At 40.0% G+C, this 16125-nt stretch overlaps 1 protein-coding gene across 9 annotated transcripts in view; it reads right to left on the minus strand.

Annotated features, from left to right (window-relative positions):
- LOC145254621 (receptor-type tyrosine-protein phosphatase epsilon-like) overlaps positions 1-16125 on the minus strand; it is a 732106-nt gene that overhangs the window by 559581 nt on the left and 156400 nt on the right. For 7 of the 9 annotated variants that reach the window (XM_080113282.1, XM_080113273.1, XM_080113247.1 and 4 more), the window contains one exon: positions 14280-14417. The exons of the other annotated variants lie outside the window; for them this stretch is intronic. In XM_080113282.1, coding sequence (XP_079969408.1) covers positions 14280-14417 — 138 coding nt within the window. The remainder of the gene's footprint in view (positions 1-14279; positions 14418-16125) is intronic. 9 annotated transcript variants of the gene reach the window in all.

Consider the following 16125-nt stretch of genomic DNA (forward strand, 5'->3'; position numbering starts at 1 on the left):
GGCCCCGGCGCGCGGCGACCTTGGAAGAAAGCGGGAGGGTAGGGCCGCAGCCCGCGGCGACCCCCCAAAAAGCACCTGCAACCGCTCCCCACGAGGGCAACCCAGCGGAAAAAGCTGCCGTTAACTCACTAGCTGGGGAAAGTGCAGAACCCAGCCAACCAGCTGCACCCCAGGACGGCAGAACCAAGGGAGGAAGACCGGGGAACCCATCCCCCGCTCCCCCAAAGGGCGACTCCCCAACAGAAAAGGAGGAAAACAGCACCGCGGACCAAACCGAGGCGCTGGATGAAGATGTAATAGCCTCCATCTGCTCACTATTCGGCGGGGAAGACAGTGATTGGCCACCAACACTCCCCAAGAGGACCAAATATGGAAAAAGGGTGACTCTCCGGCCAGTGGTAACAAAAGCAAGCTGGAAGGAGAGACACCCTTGACAGTACCCACCAAGGCTCCAGCTGGGAACACGGCACCAGAAGGGGAGACACCTCCATCCCCCAAGGGGACAGCCACCCAGCAAAGGAAGAAAATAAGAAAGGGGAGCGGCCCGGAAAGCAAACCAAGCCAGGACGAAACAACGCCAAAAACACAATGGCCTACTTTGCCTGGCAACGGGCCAGTTCCGAAACCAAAAAGGCCCATAACAATGGAGAGACCCACAACACCAGCTACGCCCCCCAACCCGAGTCCAGCTGACACCCACCAGGATGGAGGACCGGCATGGGGCCCCAAAGAGCAGCAAGGGAAGTTGACGCCCGAAGACTACAGAGCACTCTTCGACTCCACTTACAAGGAGTATACCCAGGGGAACAACATCCAACCCCTCCCGGGTCAAGTGGAAGTTCTGGAGAAAAGAGTGCTCTCGCTGATAACTTCAGACACCAAGACAAGGGGTCTGACGGGCGTCAACAAGGACACCATGATGAACGTGTTGCTGGAGCAGAACATTCCCGCCAACTACATCTGTAGAAGGAGTTACGCACAGTGGGATGTTCTGCTCCCCACCTCCGAAGACGCAGTCAGGCTGTCCAGGACCTGCCATCAGAGCAGGAACATAAAGCTCCAACCCATCTATATGAACAAGAGGAGAGCAAATGTTTCTGCTCTAAACGTCCCCTGCTATATGGAGGCCAAACAACTGGGGGCTATCCTAAGCCAGTATGGGGACGTAGAGGAAGTCACCCCGGTCCGCGGATTAAGAAACATCATGACCGGGGACTACAAAGTACAGATGGTCCTGGACAAGGCTGGATTCTACGCCATCCCAGCCACACTCAAGTTCGGAGAGTGGACACTCTCCCTTATAGTGGAAGGGAGGAGGCCCCATTGCTGGCTGTGCACACAACAAGGGCATATGGCGAAGGACTGTCCGAAGAGGAATGGAGGGAAGAAGCCCACAAAAGCGGCGGGAACAAGCGTGACAACAAATCAAGCCGCTGCTCCCGCGCCGGCCGCAAATCCTCCAGAGGCACCGACAGGCTGGGTGACAGTCGTAAAGAAAGGCAAGACCAACAAACAGCCATTCTTGCAGACAGTCACCCAAGACCAAGAACAACCGAAGAGCGAGACGGAGAAGATGGACACACAGACACCCTCCTCCTCAAACAAGAGGAAACTACCAGAATCTGAGGAGGAGGCCGCGTCAGAGGCAGAGGAAGAGACAACAACAGTCTCTATGGCCCTGAGCGCAACAGAGATCAGGAGGGCCAGGAGGAGGAAAAGCCGCAAGACACGCGCAAACCCTCCTACCCCCACTGAGACTGAGAAGGACTCCCTCGCAACAACAACACAGGATGAGCCTCCTGTGATCCCAACACCCCAGCAACCCGAACAACCTTCCCCCTCTCCTATAAAGACCCCAAGAAACTCTTCCCGCCCCTCATCCCGTGACAGGAGCCAAAAAGAAGAAAACGAGCAGGCTACCTCCTCCCCAAGCGCTCAGCCTCCCCATCAACCAAAAGAGGTCCCCTCCCCCACTCCCAAAGTCCGCACTGAACGGACCAAAAAGCTCCCCTTCCTGCCAGGAAGCAGGATTTGTGAAACAGACCCTCTCCAACCGGCTCCGGACCTTAAAGGACAACAGAAGGTCCGGTACAATAAACTCAAAAACTTTGAAAAAGTCGGTGGAGACCTAGTAACAGACCCTACTAAATTCAAGGACGCTCCCTTGTTGACCACTTTCGTTAGGGTCGACAAGGACGCTAGGACTGGAGGAATGTGGGCAATGATTAAGGCAGCGAAGAATGCGATCCCAGGCCAGCAGCTGGTGGATAGGGACCATCCTTCGCTGACCAACATTTTCTTTAAATGTGAGGGTAGAATCCCCATGTATGTACACCCATCGCTATACAGGGCACTCAAACTAACCTTCCCCCTGGACGTGGGGGGCGTGGCCAAGGATGGATCACCTTCATCGGATTTACTTACCGGCAGCCTTGGCCAGGCCTGCCATGTACTCACTGCCCAGGATTTCAGACCCGTCTGTGACAGTGCTTGAGGTAAGTGATCATGTCTTTGAACTTGGCTACATTGAATGTGAGGGGCATCAGGTGTCGAAGCAAGGCCTCGCGCGTTGTGAGAGACTTGGTGTCCCTCAAGGTAGATATTGCCGCTATCCAGGAGACCCACTTTGTTTGTGACGCGGATTGTCAGGTGTTGGTAAACGATTACGATGTCTACTCAGCATATGGCAATACCTATAGTCGTGGAATCTCCTTGCTAGTGAGTCGCACCCTGTCAGCGTCGGTGAATGTTGTTCACGCAGGCGAGGACGGGCGGGCGCTTGTTGTTGATGTTGCTGTTAATTGTAGTGTTTTTCGGATTGTTGCTGTTTATGCTCCCAATGCTGCTGTAGAGAGGGCAACCTTTTTTCGACGGTTGGAGGGCTTCTTAGTGGATCCGGAACGGTTAGTTTTAATGGGGGATTGGAATGCAATCCTTGATCCCAAAATAGATAAGGTCGGGGGGACTAGCGGGTCGGCGTGGTGTGACAGCAGTCTGTCTGACCTGATGGCCTCGTGCGATCTCGTCGACAGATTTCGTCTGGATCATCCTGGGCGGGAGATGTGGACGTGGCATCCTGTAGTGCCTTCCCATCCAAGCACTTACTTGGATCGGATGTTAGTTAGAAGAGGCGATGTAGACTTCCTATCTTGCCCCACGTTCCACTTGCTAGGACACTCGGACCATAAACTTGTTATGGCCCGTTTGAGCTTAAGTGCTAGGCCTAAACTGGCCGGATACTGGAAGTTCAACAGCACCTTGTTGGAGCTGGAGGACTACCGGTTGAAGGTCACTGAGCTAATTCAGCGGGCTTTAGTGGGGGCGGTTACAGGGAGTAAGTGGTGGGTTAGTCTCAAGGCCAAAATTAGGCGCTTCTCTGTCCAGTATAGCCAACGCCTCGCGATAGATAAGGCTAAGGCAAAGAAGCGTTTAGAGGATAAGCTGACCCGGGCGGTGGAGGGGGGAGACCCCCTAGAGTTAGCACTAGCTAAACAAGATCTCAACCGCTTGGCTAGCGAGCGGTATGAAGGTCAAGTAGTTAGGGCTAGGTTAAAGAAAGTTTCTAACGAGGCTGTGAATGTTGACGCTGTTGAGCGTAAGGCTGCTTTAAGGCGCGGTTCGGATGGGTACATTCGTAAAGTACATAACCTGGAAGGACACCCCTTAGTATCGACTCGGGAGATCTGCGAGGGGTTTCGGGAGCATCTATCGGTGCGCTTCACCCAACTACCCGGACTCAGGGTTGATGAGTTTGGCAGCTATTTGGCTGACTCGCCCCGCCTCACGGCGGCTCGGGCGGCTAGCTGTGATGGTCTTATTACTGAACATGAGGTCATTACTGCGTTGAAGCAGGTCGGCTATAACAAATCCCCGGGGCTTGATGGTCTACCCTACGAGTTTTACTTGAGGCTGTCGCCCATGTTGGTCCCTATTCTGAAGGATATGTTCAACCATTGGTTTGCCCAGGGTTCCATCCCTGGACAGGTGACCAAAGGTGTGATCACATTGCTGAGGAAAGGTCAACGGCATGGTGGGAGGGAAAACTTTGATGATTTTAGGCCCTTGACTCTGCTAAACACAGAGTTAAAGATTTTGGCAAAGATTCTTGCGAATCGCTTGCAGGTTGTCATCACTGACTTGATCGAACCGGACCAGACTTATGCTGTGAAGGGGAGATCGATTCAAGACAATTTGCACTTGATACGCTCGATCATAGAGGGGACAGAAGACGACGCCGAAGCCGCGCTGATCAGTTTGGATCAGTCCAAGGCATTCGATAGGGTCGACCATCGGTTCCTAGGATCTGTGCTAGAGGCTGCCGGATTTAATCCGGACTTCCGCAAGTGGATCTTTGTTCTGTATGACAGGCCGACGGTAGCGGTGCAGATCAACGGTAAGCTGTCGGAGTCATTCGCTGTCTCTCGGTCGGTGCGACAGGGTTGTCCGCTGTCGCCTCTGTTGTATGTCCTGGCGTTGGAACCCCTCCTTCGCAAGTTAAGGGACGAGGCGGCTACACCAGTCCTGCGCGGAATAGCTCTCCCTGGAGGCACACGAGCCAGGGTTTCCGCGTTCGCCGATGACGTCACCGTGTTCGTGTCTTGCCTCACGGACGTTCAAGCGGTGGTCGAGGCGCTCGCTCGATACGAAGAAGTAACAGGGGCCATCTTCAACCGTAGCAAGTCTGTTGGCCTGCGGTTGGGGGCCTGGACCGGGGTAAACTCGCTTCCAGGTATTTTCAGCTGGACCGATGGACCGGTCCGCATTCTCGGTGTCTGGTTTGGACCGGGACTTCAGCTGGAAAAGAATTGGTCGGAAGTACAGTCTAAGGTCAAATCGTCAGTAAAGACTTGGATTGGAAGGAAATTGTCCTTGAAGGGTCGGGCGGAGGCGTGTGCTACATACGTCTTTCCGCTCATCCTTTACCGTTTGTCTGTACTTCCTCTCCCTGCAGAACGACTAACCCGCTTACAAGGGCGCCTCGATTCACTTTTGTGGAACGAGGGTAAGCATTATGTCTGCAGAGAGGTCTGTGTTCAAAATCCGAGCGAGGGAGGCCTGGGTCAGCCCAGTCTCTTGTGTCATAGAAACGCCGAGAGATTGGCTTTCCTGGGTCGTTCGCTTGAAGGAGACGCTCCTTGGGTCCCTGTGGTTGAGAACTCGTTTCCCAACCTCAAACCCAACCCTTCGGTAGAAGGTCGTCGTAGACCGAAGGGGGAGTCCAAGTTCTTCTCCGAATGCCGAACCGCTCTTAGAGCTTTGCCGGGGACCAATGTCCTCGATCAGCCAAGGAAGAAACTGTATCGGGATTTAGTGGAGGGGACCGCGAAGGATCCACTTTGTAGGCGGATGGGATGGTCGATGGAGGTTGTCCGTTCTCAATGGCGTTGGGCGCCGGGACGGGAGATTCTGAATAACTCGGAATTCTCCCTGACTTGGCGACTGGTCCGAAATGCGCTGCCCCTCTTCGACGTACTTTTCTGGTATAAAGAACATACCAGCCGCTTCTGTCCGTGCTGTGACGAACGCGAGCCCGAAACAATCGAGCACGCATTTTTTAGTTGCAGCTGGATACAGCCCCTATTAAGGTACGTCGAGGGGGTAACAGCTCGCATCGATGCCGAGTGTCTGCTCGATCTCGACGTAGGAACTTTTGTGTACAACATGGAGCCGCCGTTCCCCAGGGAGGAAAGTTTGGTTTTCCTGGCGATCCTAGCAGTAGCGCGCATGACCATTTGGATCGCGCGCCTCAAGTTGGTCCACGAAGGGACATCTGTTCCTGATCGGGATCTGATCGTTTACTTTAAACATTTGCTTAAAGTAAAGATCAGATGCGATTGGAAGAGGTTGCCTAGAGTGGAATTTGACAAGAGGTGGGTGCACAGCACTAGTTTGTGCATCCGTCGAGGAGCCAAGTTTCAATACGTGTTCCCTCCTTAGGCATGGCATGGGCGGTGCTGGGTCCTACGGAACCCATCCTGCCTAGGTTAGCATTATAAGTTCAGTAAAGTAACTCTTGACTGGTGGTACAAATGAGATCCTGTTCCTGATTTTATTTTTTGGTATTAGAGAACCTCTGAGTCTGCCCAACCCCCCCTGCTCCTCATCTTTATTTTCTGATGCCCCCGATCATCCCCCTACTCAGAGGTCACCTTCCTACCCCCTCCATCCGTTGCTTTATTTTCTCCCACCTCCATTAAGGCGACTTCCCCAAACCCCATTAGGGATGCTCTGCTTGTTTTCGGTTCCCCGGAAAACAGTGGGGGATCTAGCCACATAGAATAGTACAGGGGGGGTCTTACTAACAACACATTAGTAGATTTTCCTTATTTTTGAAATGAACATTTTCATTAGTTTTTTCCCACTCCACGAACATTTTATGCCAATTAATTCAAGAACTCTTTCTAATGAAATCGAACTTTATTTTCTCACACATACACACACACACAAAAAAAAAAAAAAAAAAAAAAAATGCACACACAACATACAGAAATGAATATACAAATTGTACATAGTTAAATTTTACATTGAACGCTGGGGTTATTAGTTAGATTAGGATCCACAGAGTGATTGAGGTATTTTGGTAAATATTGCCAGTCAAGAGTAAGACTTCAAAGTCTCATCTGTTACGTAGTCAAAAAGACCCTGTACCCTCCCCCTCCCAATTTCTTGTAGGGCCTTGTGCCTAATTTTGTTGAATTGAATTTTTTGTACGTTTTTTATGTTCAATTTTTTCTTTCTCAATAAAATATATAAACAAGATCAAAGTGTATTTTGGTAAATGTTGCCAGTCAAGAGTAAGACTCCAAAGTCTACATTTATTACTTTTAATCACTTTAGTTACAAAGACCCTGAACCCTTCCCCTCCCCAATTTCTTGTAGGGCCTTGTGCCTAATTTTGTTGTTTGAAAATCTTTTGTTTTTTTACTTAATTGTATTTACAAAATTTTAAAAGCAATAAAATATATAAACAAGATCAAAGTGTAGTATCTGTTCTTCAGATGCGGCACTTCTATTTCTTGTTCTCTTTCGGTGAAGGAGAAATCCTTCATGACTGAGACAATTTTTATTTTTGTACCTTTTCTCCACGTTAAAAAACGACCCTGGTGTCTAACTCTGTCCCGTGGGGAGGCATAGTAAATAGGTACATCCAAGGTGTTAACAGAATCAGGAGACAGAAGATTACCAAAAGCGATAACAATCAAGATAAATACGACTGTTTGATTGCAAATACTGTAGTATTTGCTGCTGTTTGTCTATGTAAGAATACTCAGTACATCGAATTTAAGTAAATAAGAAAGGTGTGAGTAAAGAATGGCGCATGTGTAATATATGGAATGCAGGATATGTGAAATAATTTTAAATACATTTCATTTTCCATTTTGTAACATATTGTGTGCTATGAAAGGAATTTAAAAAGGAACTAATAAATACGTAGTTGTGGGAGGTTATGGAGGGTCAATACACTGGAGTATGTTTGCAGTTGGGAGAAAATACCATATGAGAACAAGCAGCTTTATTAGAATTTCCGACCACTAATAAGAGATAAAAAAAAATAAAAAGCAGAGAGAAGAAATGTGTTGGCAAAGCCAAAAATATAACACAAATACTCTCCTGAAACTAATGAAACTGGTATCTAGTCATCTTTTAGCACCATTTTTTTGGCCTTGTGTCTTTCTGATCAACTCACTACAAATATTATAAACAGAGCAGAACTTTTCATTTTCAGACTTGTCGAATAATAAGTGAATACTAAAAAATCGGCCGTCAGATTTTCCTCAATTCCATTGACGAGAATAGCTTTAATAAAAATGGTAGATTAAAGAAGCGGTTTTATCAGTGATTTAGGTAAAATATTGATTCATCTTTAAAAAAATATTTTCAATCGATTTCATTGATTTTAATATTTAGTCCTGATCAATATTTTTTTTTTTTTTTTTTCAGTTTTCTGCAAATGATGGCAAATAAGCTTTCACTCCCACGGTTAGAAGTTCTGCCAAATCATTGGAAAAAAAATTAAATACCATATATTTTTCATTCACCACTTTTCAATTATTACCCTCTCTTCTAATACTCCTGTCATGTTTCATATGGACGCCATCTTATTTTTTTCTTACAAAATAAAATAACACACAAGATCTCGTCTTTTATAAAGTTGTGTTAAATGCGATTTTCTTGCCAACTCGTGACTATAGAACATATTGGCTGAAATATCGTTGAAACGTAAATATCAATGTTAAAGACAACAGTCAAATAAAAACGCAGCAAATGAGGATAACATTTCACACGCAAAATTCAAACAAACACTGGTTAGATGTTAAGAGAACAATAGATGCAATAAACCAAAATAGAAAAAACAACAACAAAAAAAAAAAACAAAAGCACACAAAAAAACTAAAAAAGCAAGCATATCTACATTGATAAATAAGAAATTTTTAAAAGTTAAATGTATTAAATATATTAGGTTGAGAAGAAAGTTCTTGCGAAATTTGTAATTTTGATTTCAAATGATGTATTTTCAAATAAGTTTTCGTTAAAATACCTTTACTTTATATATCATTTTAAAGAGCGTTATTCGCTCTATCTCATCGATTAAACTACAATCGTTTTAAAACAAGTATGTTTTCTTTTCAGAACGTTGAATACAAGATGGAAAAAAATTCCATACCATTTTCTTATTTCAATTCAAGCTAAACAGAACAGCTGCCGAAACAACTCGCTATATTAGCGAAGCGTTTGGCACAGGAGCCACTACTAAACGCACAGCACAATGGTGGTTTAAGAAATTTCGTGTCAACAACGAGAGTCATAAAGATGACGAGCATAGTGGTCGACCATCAGTTGTTGACAACGATCAATTAAGAGTTTTAGTCGAAGCCAATCTAGGCACAACTGTTTGAGAACTTGTTTCTGAATTAAAACTAATGTATACGACGATTTCCAACGACTTGAGAGATATTGGAAAGATAAAAACTTGATAAATGTGTGCCTCACAAATTGAACGACAGCCAAAAGAAACGCTGTTGTGAAGTGTTGTCTTCACTTCTTTTATGCAACAAGAACAATCCGTTTCTCGACCGAATTGTGACTTGCGATGAAAAATGGGTTCTTTACGACAACTAACCATGCTCAGCTCAGTGGTCAGACGCCGACGAAGTTCCACGACACTTCTCGATACCAGAGTTGCACCAAAAGAAGGTCATGCTGACTGTTTGGTGGTTTGAGATCTCATTCATTACAGGTTTTTGAATGCAAGCAAAACCATTATGGCAGTAAAGTAATGTCAACAAATGGATGAAAGGCATCAGAAACTTCAACAACAATACCCAGCATTAGTCATCAGAAAAGCCCAATTCTCCTCCATGACATTGCCCGATCGCACGTTGCTAAACCGATCTTGCGAAAGTTTAACGAATTGGGCTATGAAACTATCTCATCCACCATACTCTCCAGACCTCTTACATACCGACTACCACTTTCTCAGACATCTCGAATACTTTTTGTAGGAGAAATGCTTCAAAACCTAAGCGATATCAAAAACGCCTTCAGTGACTTCAACGCCACCAGAATGCAAGATTTTTACGTTACTGACATAAATACACATGTTCCTATTTACTTGCTTCCCCCACGAGAGCAGAGTTAGACACGAAGTCGGTTTTTAATGTGGGAAAAATCCAGCTCCCAAAAAAGGGCACTCTGGATAGGACAAAAAAAAAAATGCCTCAGTCTAGAAGGATTTCTCTTCCACTCTTCCAGGTTATAAAAAGTGAAGTGTATTATCAAAACAGATAGTACACTGTGATCTTGGCGAAAAGGTCACACTTGTTTCGCATTGGCAAAAGTGTGTTGATTCTGATGGTGTTTATTTCAATCAATAATTTTTTGTTTGAGCCGAGATCTGAATTTAAAAGTTAAAAACTGCAAGAACTTTCTTGTCAACTTTCTTGTAACGTTTTTTTTTTTTTTTTATATATAAAAAAGTGAACCGTATAAGAATTATGAGGAATTTAATTGGCCAAAATATAAGTTGAGTAACGATAAGGGCGAACTAATCTCGAGACATTCAGGATTGACAAATATAGAACAGATTTTCTAATATCTTTCTTCATACTAAAAAAAATGTATGTAAAAGAACGGAAGCTACGCGGCTAAGAAAACGTCACGTAGTAAAAATGAAATACATGAATGAAAGAGTGGAGTAGTTAAGCCTCTTGGATTTTGTCTACTGAACAGAACAGACGTGTTTTAAAGTTCTCCTTCGCTCTGATGCAAGATCATGATATATAGATTTTCATTTTCAAGTTTATCCCTGGCGATCAATAACTGGTATCAATAATTGAATATTAGTGAACGCAGGCAGAACCCGAGGAAAAGTTTTATGTTGTCATGAAATCCTTTGAAAATCTAATTCTAAATAAAACTAATTTGAAAATTTCTAATTATTTACTAAGCGATTTCTCTAACAAACATACTTTATTTATATATATATATATATATATATATATATATATATATATATATGTATATATATATAAACTAAGGTTGTAAGTGAAAGTTGTTTTATATCTGACTTCTTTATGTAACAGGAATTATACATTATATATATAAGATTTGTTATTGTTATTTTTGTAGTGATATTATCAGTTTTCAAACGCTGCTTTTTGTATTTAATTCCACTTCCTAAGCGATGAGAGAGTTACCTCCCCATTTGTTTTGCGTAGCCCATTTTTTATTTTATGGGTAGTTTTTTTTTTTTGTTTTAATTTAAGAATTTTTTAAAATGTATGTATGTGCATAGTTATATATATATATATATATATATATATATATATATATATATATATATATATATATATGAGTTTCTTTAAGACCTTTAAGACTATAAAACAAATATTGTTCTTCGTTGGAAAATTATTTCGTCAGTAAATCAATTCATTTCCTGCATCGCTGAATCGTTTTACTTACATGAACAAACAATAGTACCAATGTTCTTAAAGGAATCATCAGTTGTTTACCATGAAACACTGTCTCGGGGATTTAAAAATAAAACAGTATATTAAATCGTGGCTCCCCAGTGGTGTTGATGAAACACCACCTCTATCAAAACATATGAACAAAAATATGTTTGATACTGGATCTAGATTTTTTTTCCTCCAAATAAATTAGGCTAACCAATTCATGTCATTTAATAAAGTATTTCTTACCAGTGTCATTCGTCCCTTTCTCCACAAGTTAATGTGCCTAATATTTACAAACTACTACATGCATACATTATATATATATATGCATATATATATAATTACATACACACATACATATACAAGCTGACACGCTGTCTGAAATATGTTATGAGACGGCGAAACTAAAAGAGTAAAAGAATAGCTTAATAAACAGTGTGAAATGTTTAAACCGCCATAAAAATAAGAATCAATCGCTACTTTCTCGAAATTCTTTTCATTTGTGCACCTGGACTAATTAGGCATGCTTATATTCTTTCATTCGACACCGTTTCTTATATGCATACCCCACCTTTATATATATATATATATATATATATATATATATATATATATATATATATTATATTATATATATATATATATATATATATATATATATATATATATGTGTGTGTGTGTGTGTGCGTTTTCTTGACTGATAGCGTTGCAATACTTCTGTCTGGTATCGACCCATTTATCAGTTCGTGTGTTTCATGAGCTATTAAAAAAATTGTCTGAGTTCATTGTCAATCCAAAATTATATCCTTGATAATAGCAATTCCCATCCGAGCCAAAAACAAAAAGACAAATATAAATATATATATATATATATATAAACAAAATATGAATTTTCAATAAAAGAAAAGAAAAATTGTCTAAAACACAAATTCTAAAGCGAAAGAATCCTTATAGAAAAAGAGATAAATTGAAGAATTGATTTTGAAATATGAGAAATTTTGAATGCCGAATACAAAAGTATTTTGCACTTTCTTGGGCAAAGATTATTTGCAACCATTTTATTATATGTGTAATGTGTTTTTTTTAACGTTTTCTATTTTATTTATGCCAGCATAAAGACCGAACGTTGCTCGGGATTGAATGAGAATCAATACTATGTACGTTTTATGTTGCTCACGACACCATACAATTTTCATTGCTTTTACTGCCCCACTTTCTATCTCGTCGGAAGAAGCTGAAATGATAGAGAATTCTCGTAATCAGGGTCTTTATATATATATATCTATATCTATATATATATATCCAAACCTGGGATTCGAAACCCGAGCCTCTTGCATATTAATCAAGCACTGTCAACTGAACAAACACCTCGCACACAGTGAGACAAACACCTCACAGTGAAATTCGACTGTGGAATGGATCTATTTCGTCTCGACAAGGGACGTGGTCATCCAACCAGCTATAACCCAAGCCGATGTCTCACTAGTAAGAATTTTCAACTTGCTAGGATGACGCCATCCAGCAATGCTAACCTAGAGAGCAATTAGTAATAGAATAATCAGAATGCGAAAGATTACATAATTATTTTCACAGCCAAACAACGTCTCAGCTCACAAGAGCCATGACAGCCAACAAACTGGGAGTCCAAGACTCGAGTTTCATCCTCATTTGGTCTCATCAGTTAGACATATCCGACCCCGGGATTCGAAATCCGGGCCTCTTGCATGCAAGGCAAGCACTCTGCCAACTGAGCAAATGCCCTCTACACAAGAAAGTCTATTAACTAAAACACACACACTATATATATATATATATATATATATATAGTTTAAATTTCATTAAAATCGACATATGTATTTCAAGTTTTAAAATCGTGTTACTTAGAAATGGGTCCTGTGGAACTCTGTTCCACTGGCTGCTAACTACAACATGGACACCTTCGCCACAGGTGATATTAACTAAGGATAAAATAAAAAAAAAATAGTTAAGATTTCTACTGGGCCATGACTGATAGAATAAGAATAATCCTCCCCTCCCGAATAAATATAAAGTTCAATTCGAAATTCCTAATATATATCCAACTTCAAAATAAAGATTCCTGCATTCGACAAGATGTACAGTAGAACCTCGGGATAAGGTGGACCTAGGATTTTTTTCAGGTTATTATGTGGAATATGATGTTTTTCCAGCCACTGGTTATGGTATTTGCCTTTTGGGGTTATTTATAATGCTATTTGATTATATACATATGTATTATGTACTGCACCGTATTTTGTTACTAAATTTTTAATGCCGTATCCTGGGGTTCCACTGTATTTGAAAAAGGTCAGAGGTATAATCAGCCAAAACATTATGAAAACACCATCGAAAATAGAAATAACAATCTGAAGAACCCAAGTTTCATTTTCTCTACATTAAAAAACGACCCTAGCGTCTAACTCTGCACTTGTGGGGAGACAAAAAAAAAAGAAGCAATTTGTCTTATATTTGTTTATTTGCTTTATCTCTACAGCTCCAGGTGAACATTGTCTGAAGATAGCGGTTTCAATCCTAATCAAAGCAGGCCAGAGGTTTAGTTGGCCAAAAACATGGCGAGACAACAACAACTATGGAAGGCAGTAATTATTGGAGATACAATTATGAAACTCAGCATTCCTATCCAATTGGAGTAAATCACTGGTCGAAACATAGTGAAACAACAACAACTATCAGGATGAGGTTAACAGTCCACAAATAAATAAATAAATACAGAAATTATTCATCTCAAAGGATTCCACTAAAAATATATGACAAATATATATATAATATATATATATATATATATATAAGTTGTCTTATATGGATAATTCAGATTACTGTTCTCATCTTGAGGTTTATTCTTATAATGTTTCGACTGATGTAACATCTGACCTTCTTCAGGCGCATCTTGTTGGAAATCTTTGACAAACTTGGGAAAAATTCCCGAGTTTTTGACAATATATATCTGAAGAAAGCCAGGGGGCATTGCATCAATCAAAACATTGTGAGAATAACATAAAAAAAAAAAAAAAATAGCAGTCCAAATAATGCAAATAATCAATTATCATCTAAAAAAAAAAAAAAAAAAAAAAAAAATTCAAAGCATAAAAAAAAAAAAAATAAGGAAATGTCATTAGTTTAAATTCTGTAAAATATACTATCGTCCACGCCAGAAGATATTAACAAGTTGACAAATAAACAAGAAAAGATAAATCAGATATGAATAAAAGGGAGATAATTTGTAACAATATAATTTACACAGATCCGCCTTCTGAAATGATCTACTGGTTAAAAAAGAAAACTTACCATCTGCACAATGTGCACCTCTGAAACCTGGATGGCATCCATTGATGCAAGTTCCATCTGTGTGACGGCAAATGCCATCATGGCATCTGGCAGGGCAGGACTCTTTACAGCCATTACCGTATTTACCCATAGGGCATTCTAAAAGCAGTGTAGAACTCATGTTAGAAACACAGAAAGCAAACACATGCAATGAATGAAATAGCTAGTAAGTTACTGGTTGGCACAAAAACATATATACACATACCACACTTTGAGTGAACTAAAAAAAAATCTAGCAAAGAAATTTGCAAGTCACTGTTTTTTTTCTAAATTTTTAAACACATTCGGCATTTTCCGGACAAATTGAGGCACGTACAAATAGTTTTTTTTTTTTGGGGGGGGGGTAGGCTGATATGTTTCCAACAACCTTTATCTTTCTACAAAAATCGAAAACTGTTTGAAATTCTTTCGGTCGTTTAAAAGGCTAAATATTTGAATATGAATGCATGTATTTATAGATATACAAATATCAACCTATTTTTTTTTTATATTTGGTTGGCGTGACAGGACTACTCAAGAACCTTTTGTAAGCAAGTATATGCTCTAGGATATATATATATATATATATATATATATATATATATATATATATATAAATGAGATAAGTCAGATTAGAGATCAAGTGAATTATCCTGTCAGATATTATATTGGGGTAATACTTTCAGGATAATCCTAACCAAAAAGATAAAGCTCAATACATAAAAGTAGAGCAATATATAATTGCAACTGAAACATGTATGCACATATGTAGCCGATAATTCCTCATTTCCTTTGATGATATAAGCTATTATTGAAAATCCATGGATTAAGGAAATAAATATAAATTTTCTCCATATATTCATTGTTTCAAACAATAAATTCGTAACTTAAATATATTTGTATATATTTTCATCTACAGAATTTAACTTTAATCATTAAACATATATATATATATATATATATATATATATATATATATATATATATATATATAGATAGATAGATAGATAGATAGATAGATAGAGATATTAAGCATGGGTGTGTATTTCAAGAAGATACATAAATTAATGAATATTTAATTGCTCGTGATTAACAAGAAACACTGCAAATGATACATAAACATGCAAACAAAACATTAATTAGTAAAAACAAAAAAACATTATTAGTTGATGAGAAGAACAATAACGAAACAATAAGATGTATCAAAAGTATTTTCCAGTTCCACATTTTTTTGTTCCAATTCAAAATCTATATATGCAACCCACTACATCAGTAATAATATATATATATATATATATATATATATATATATATATATATATATATATATATATACAAGTTATAAAATATATATGGCGATTAAGCTATACTGAATATCCCGCGTGTCATCCACTCTAGGATTCTTCAGGCTTATCTTATAAGAATCCTAGAGTGGATGACACGCGGAATATTCAGTGTAGCTTAATCGCCATATATATTTTATAACTTACTTACTTACTAACAAGCTCTACATACGTATTGAGCACTGTTGAAGTAAATACTTAAAGTTTACGCATAAATTTATACTTTCGTATATTAATTTTATGTGAGTAAATGAAGTAGTTATATATATATATATATATATATATATATATATATATGTCTTTATCTATACAAACATTATTGGCTACATATGTGCAGACATGTTTCAGTTGCAATCTCTTTCAAAATCAAACATCCTTAGACAACAATCTCCAGATTATTGCCTGAGGATGTTCGATTTCGAAGGAAAATCGAAATTGAAAAACATATGTACATACTTTACCAATAACGTTTAGTAGAAAAAATA

Source organism: Euprymna scolopes, chromosome 3, assembly GCF_053919585.1.
Source record: "Euprymna scolopes isolate OS-2025 chromosome 3, ASM5391958v1, whole genome shotgun sequence".
NCBI lineage: Eukaryota > Metazoa > Mollusca > Cephalopoda > Sepiida > Sepiolidae > Euprymna > Euprymna scolopes.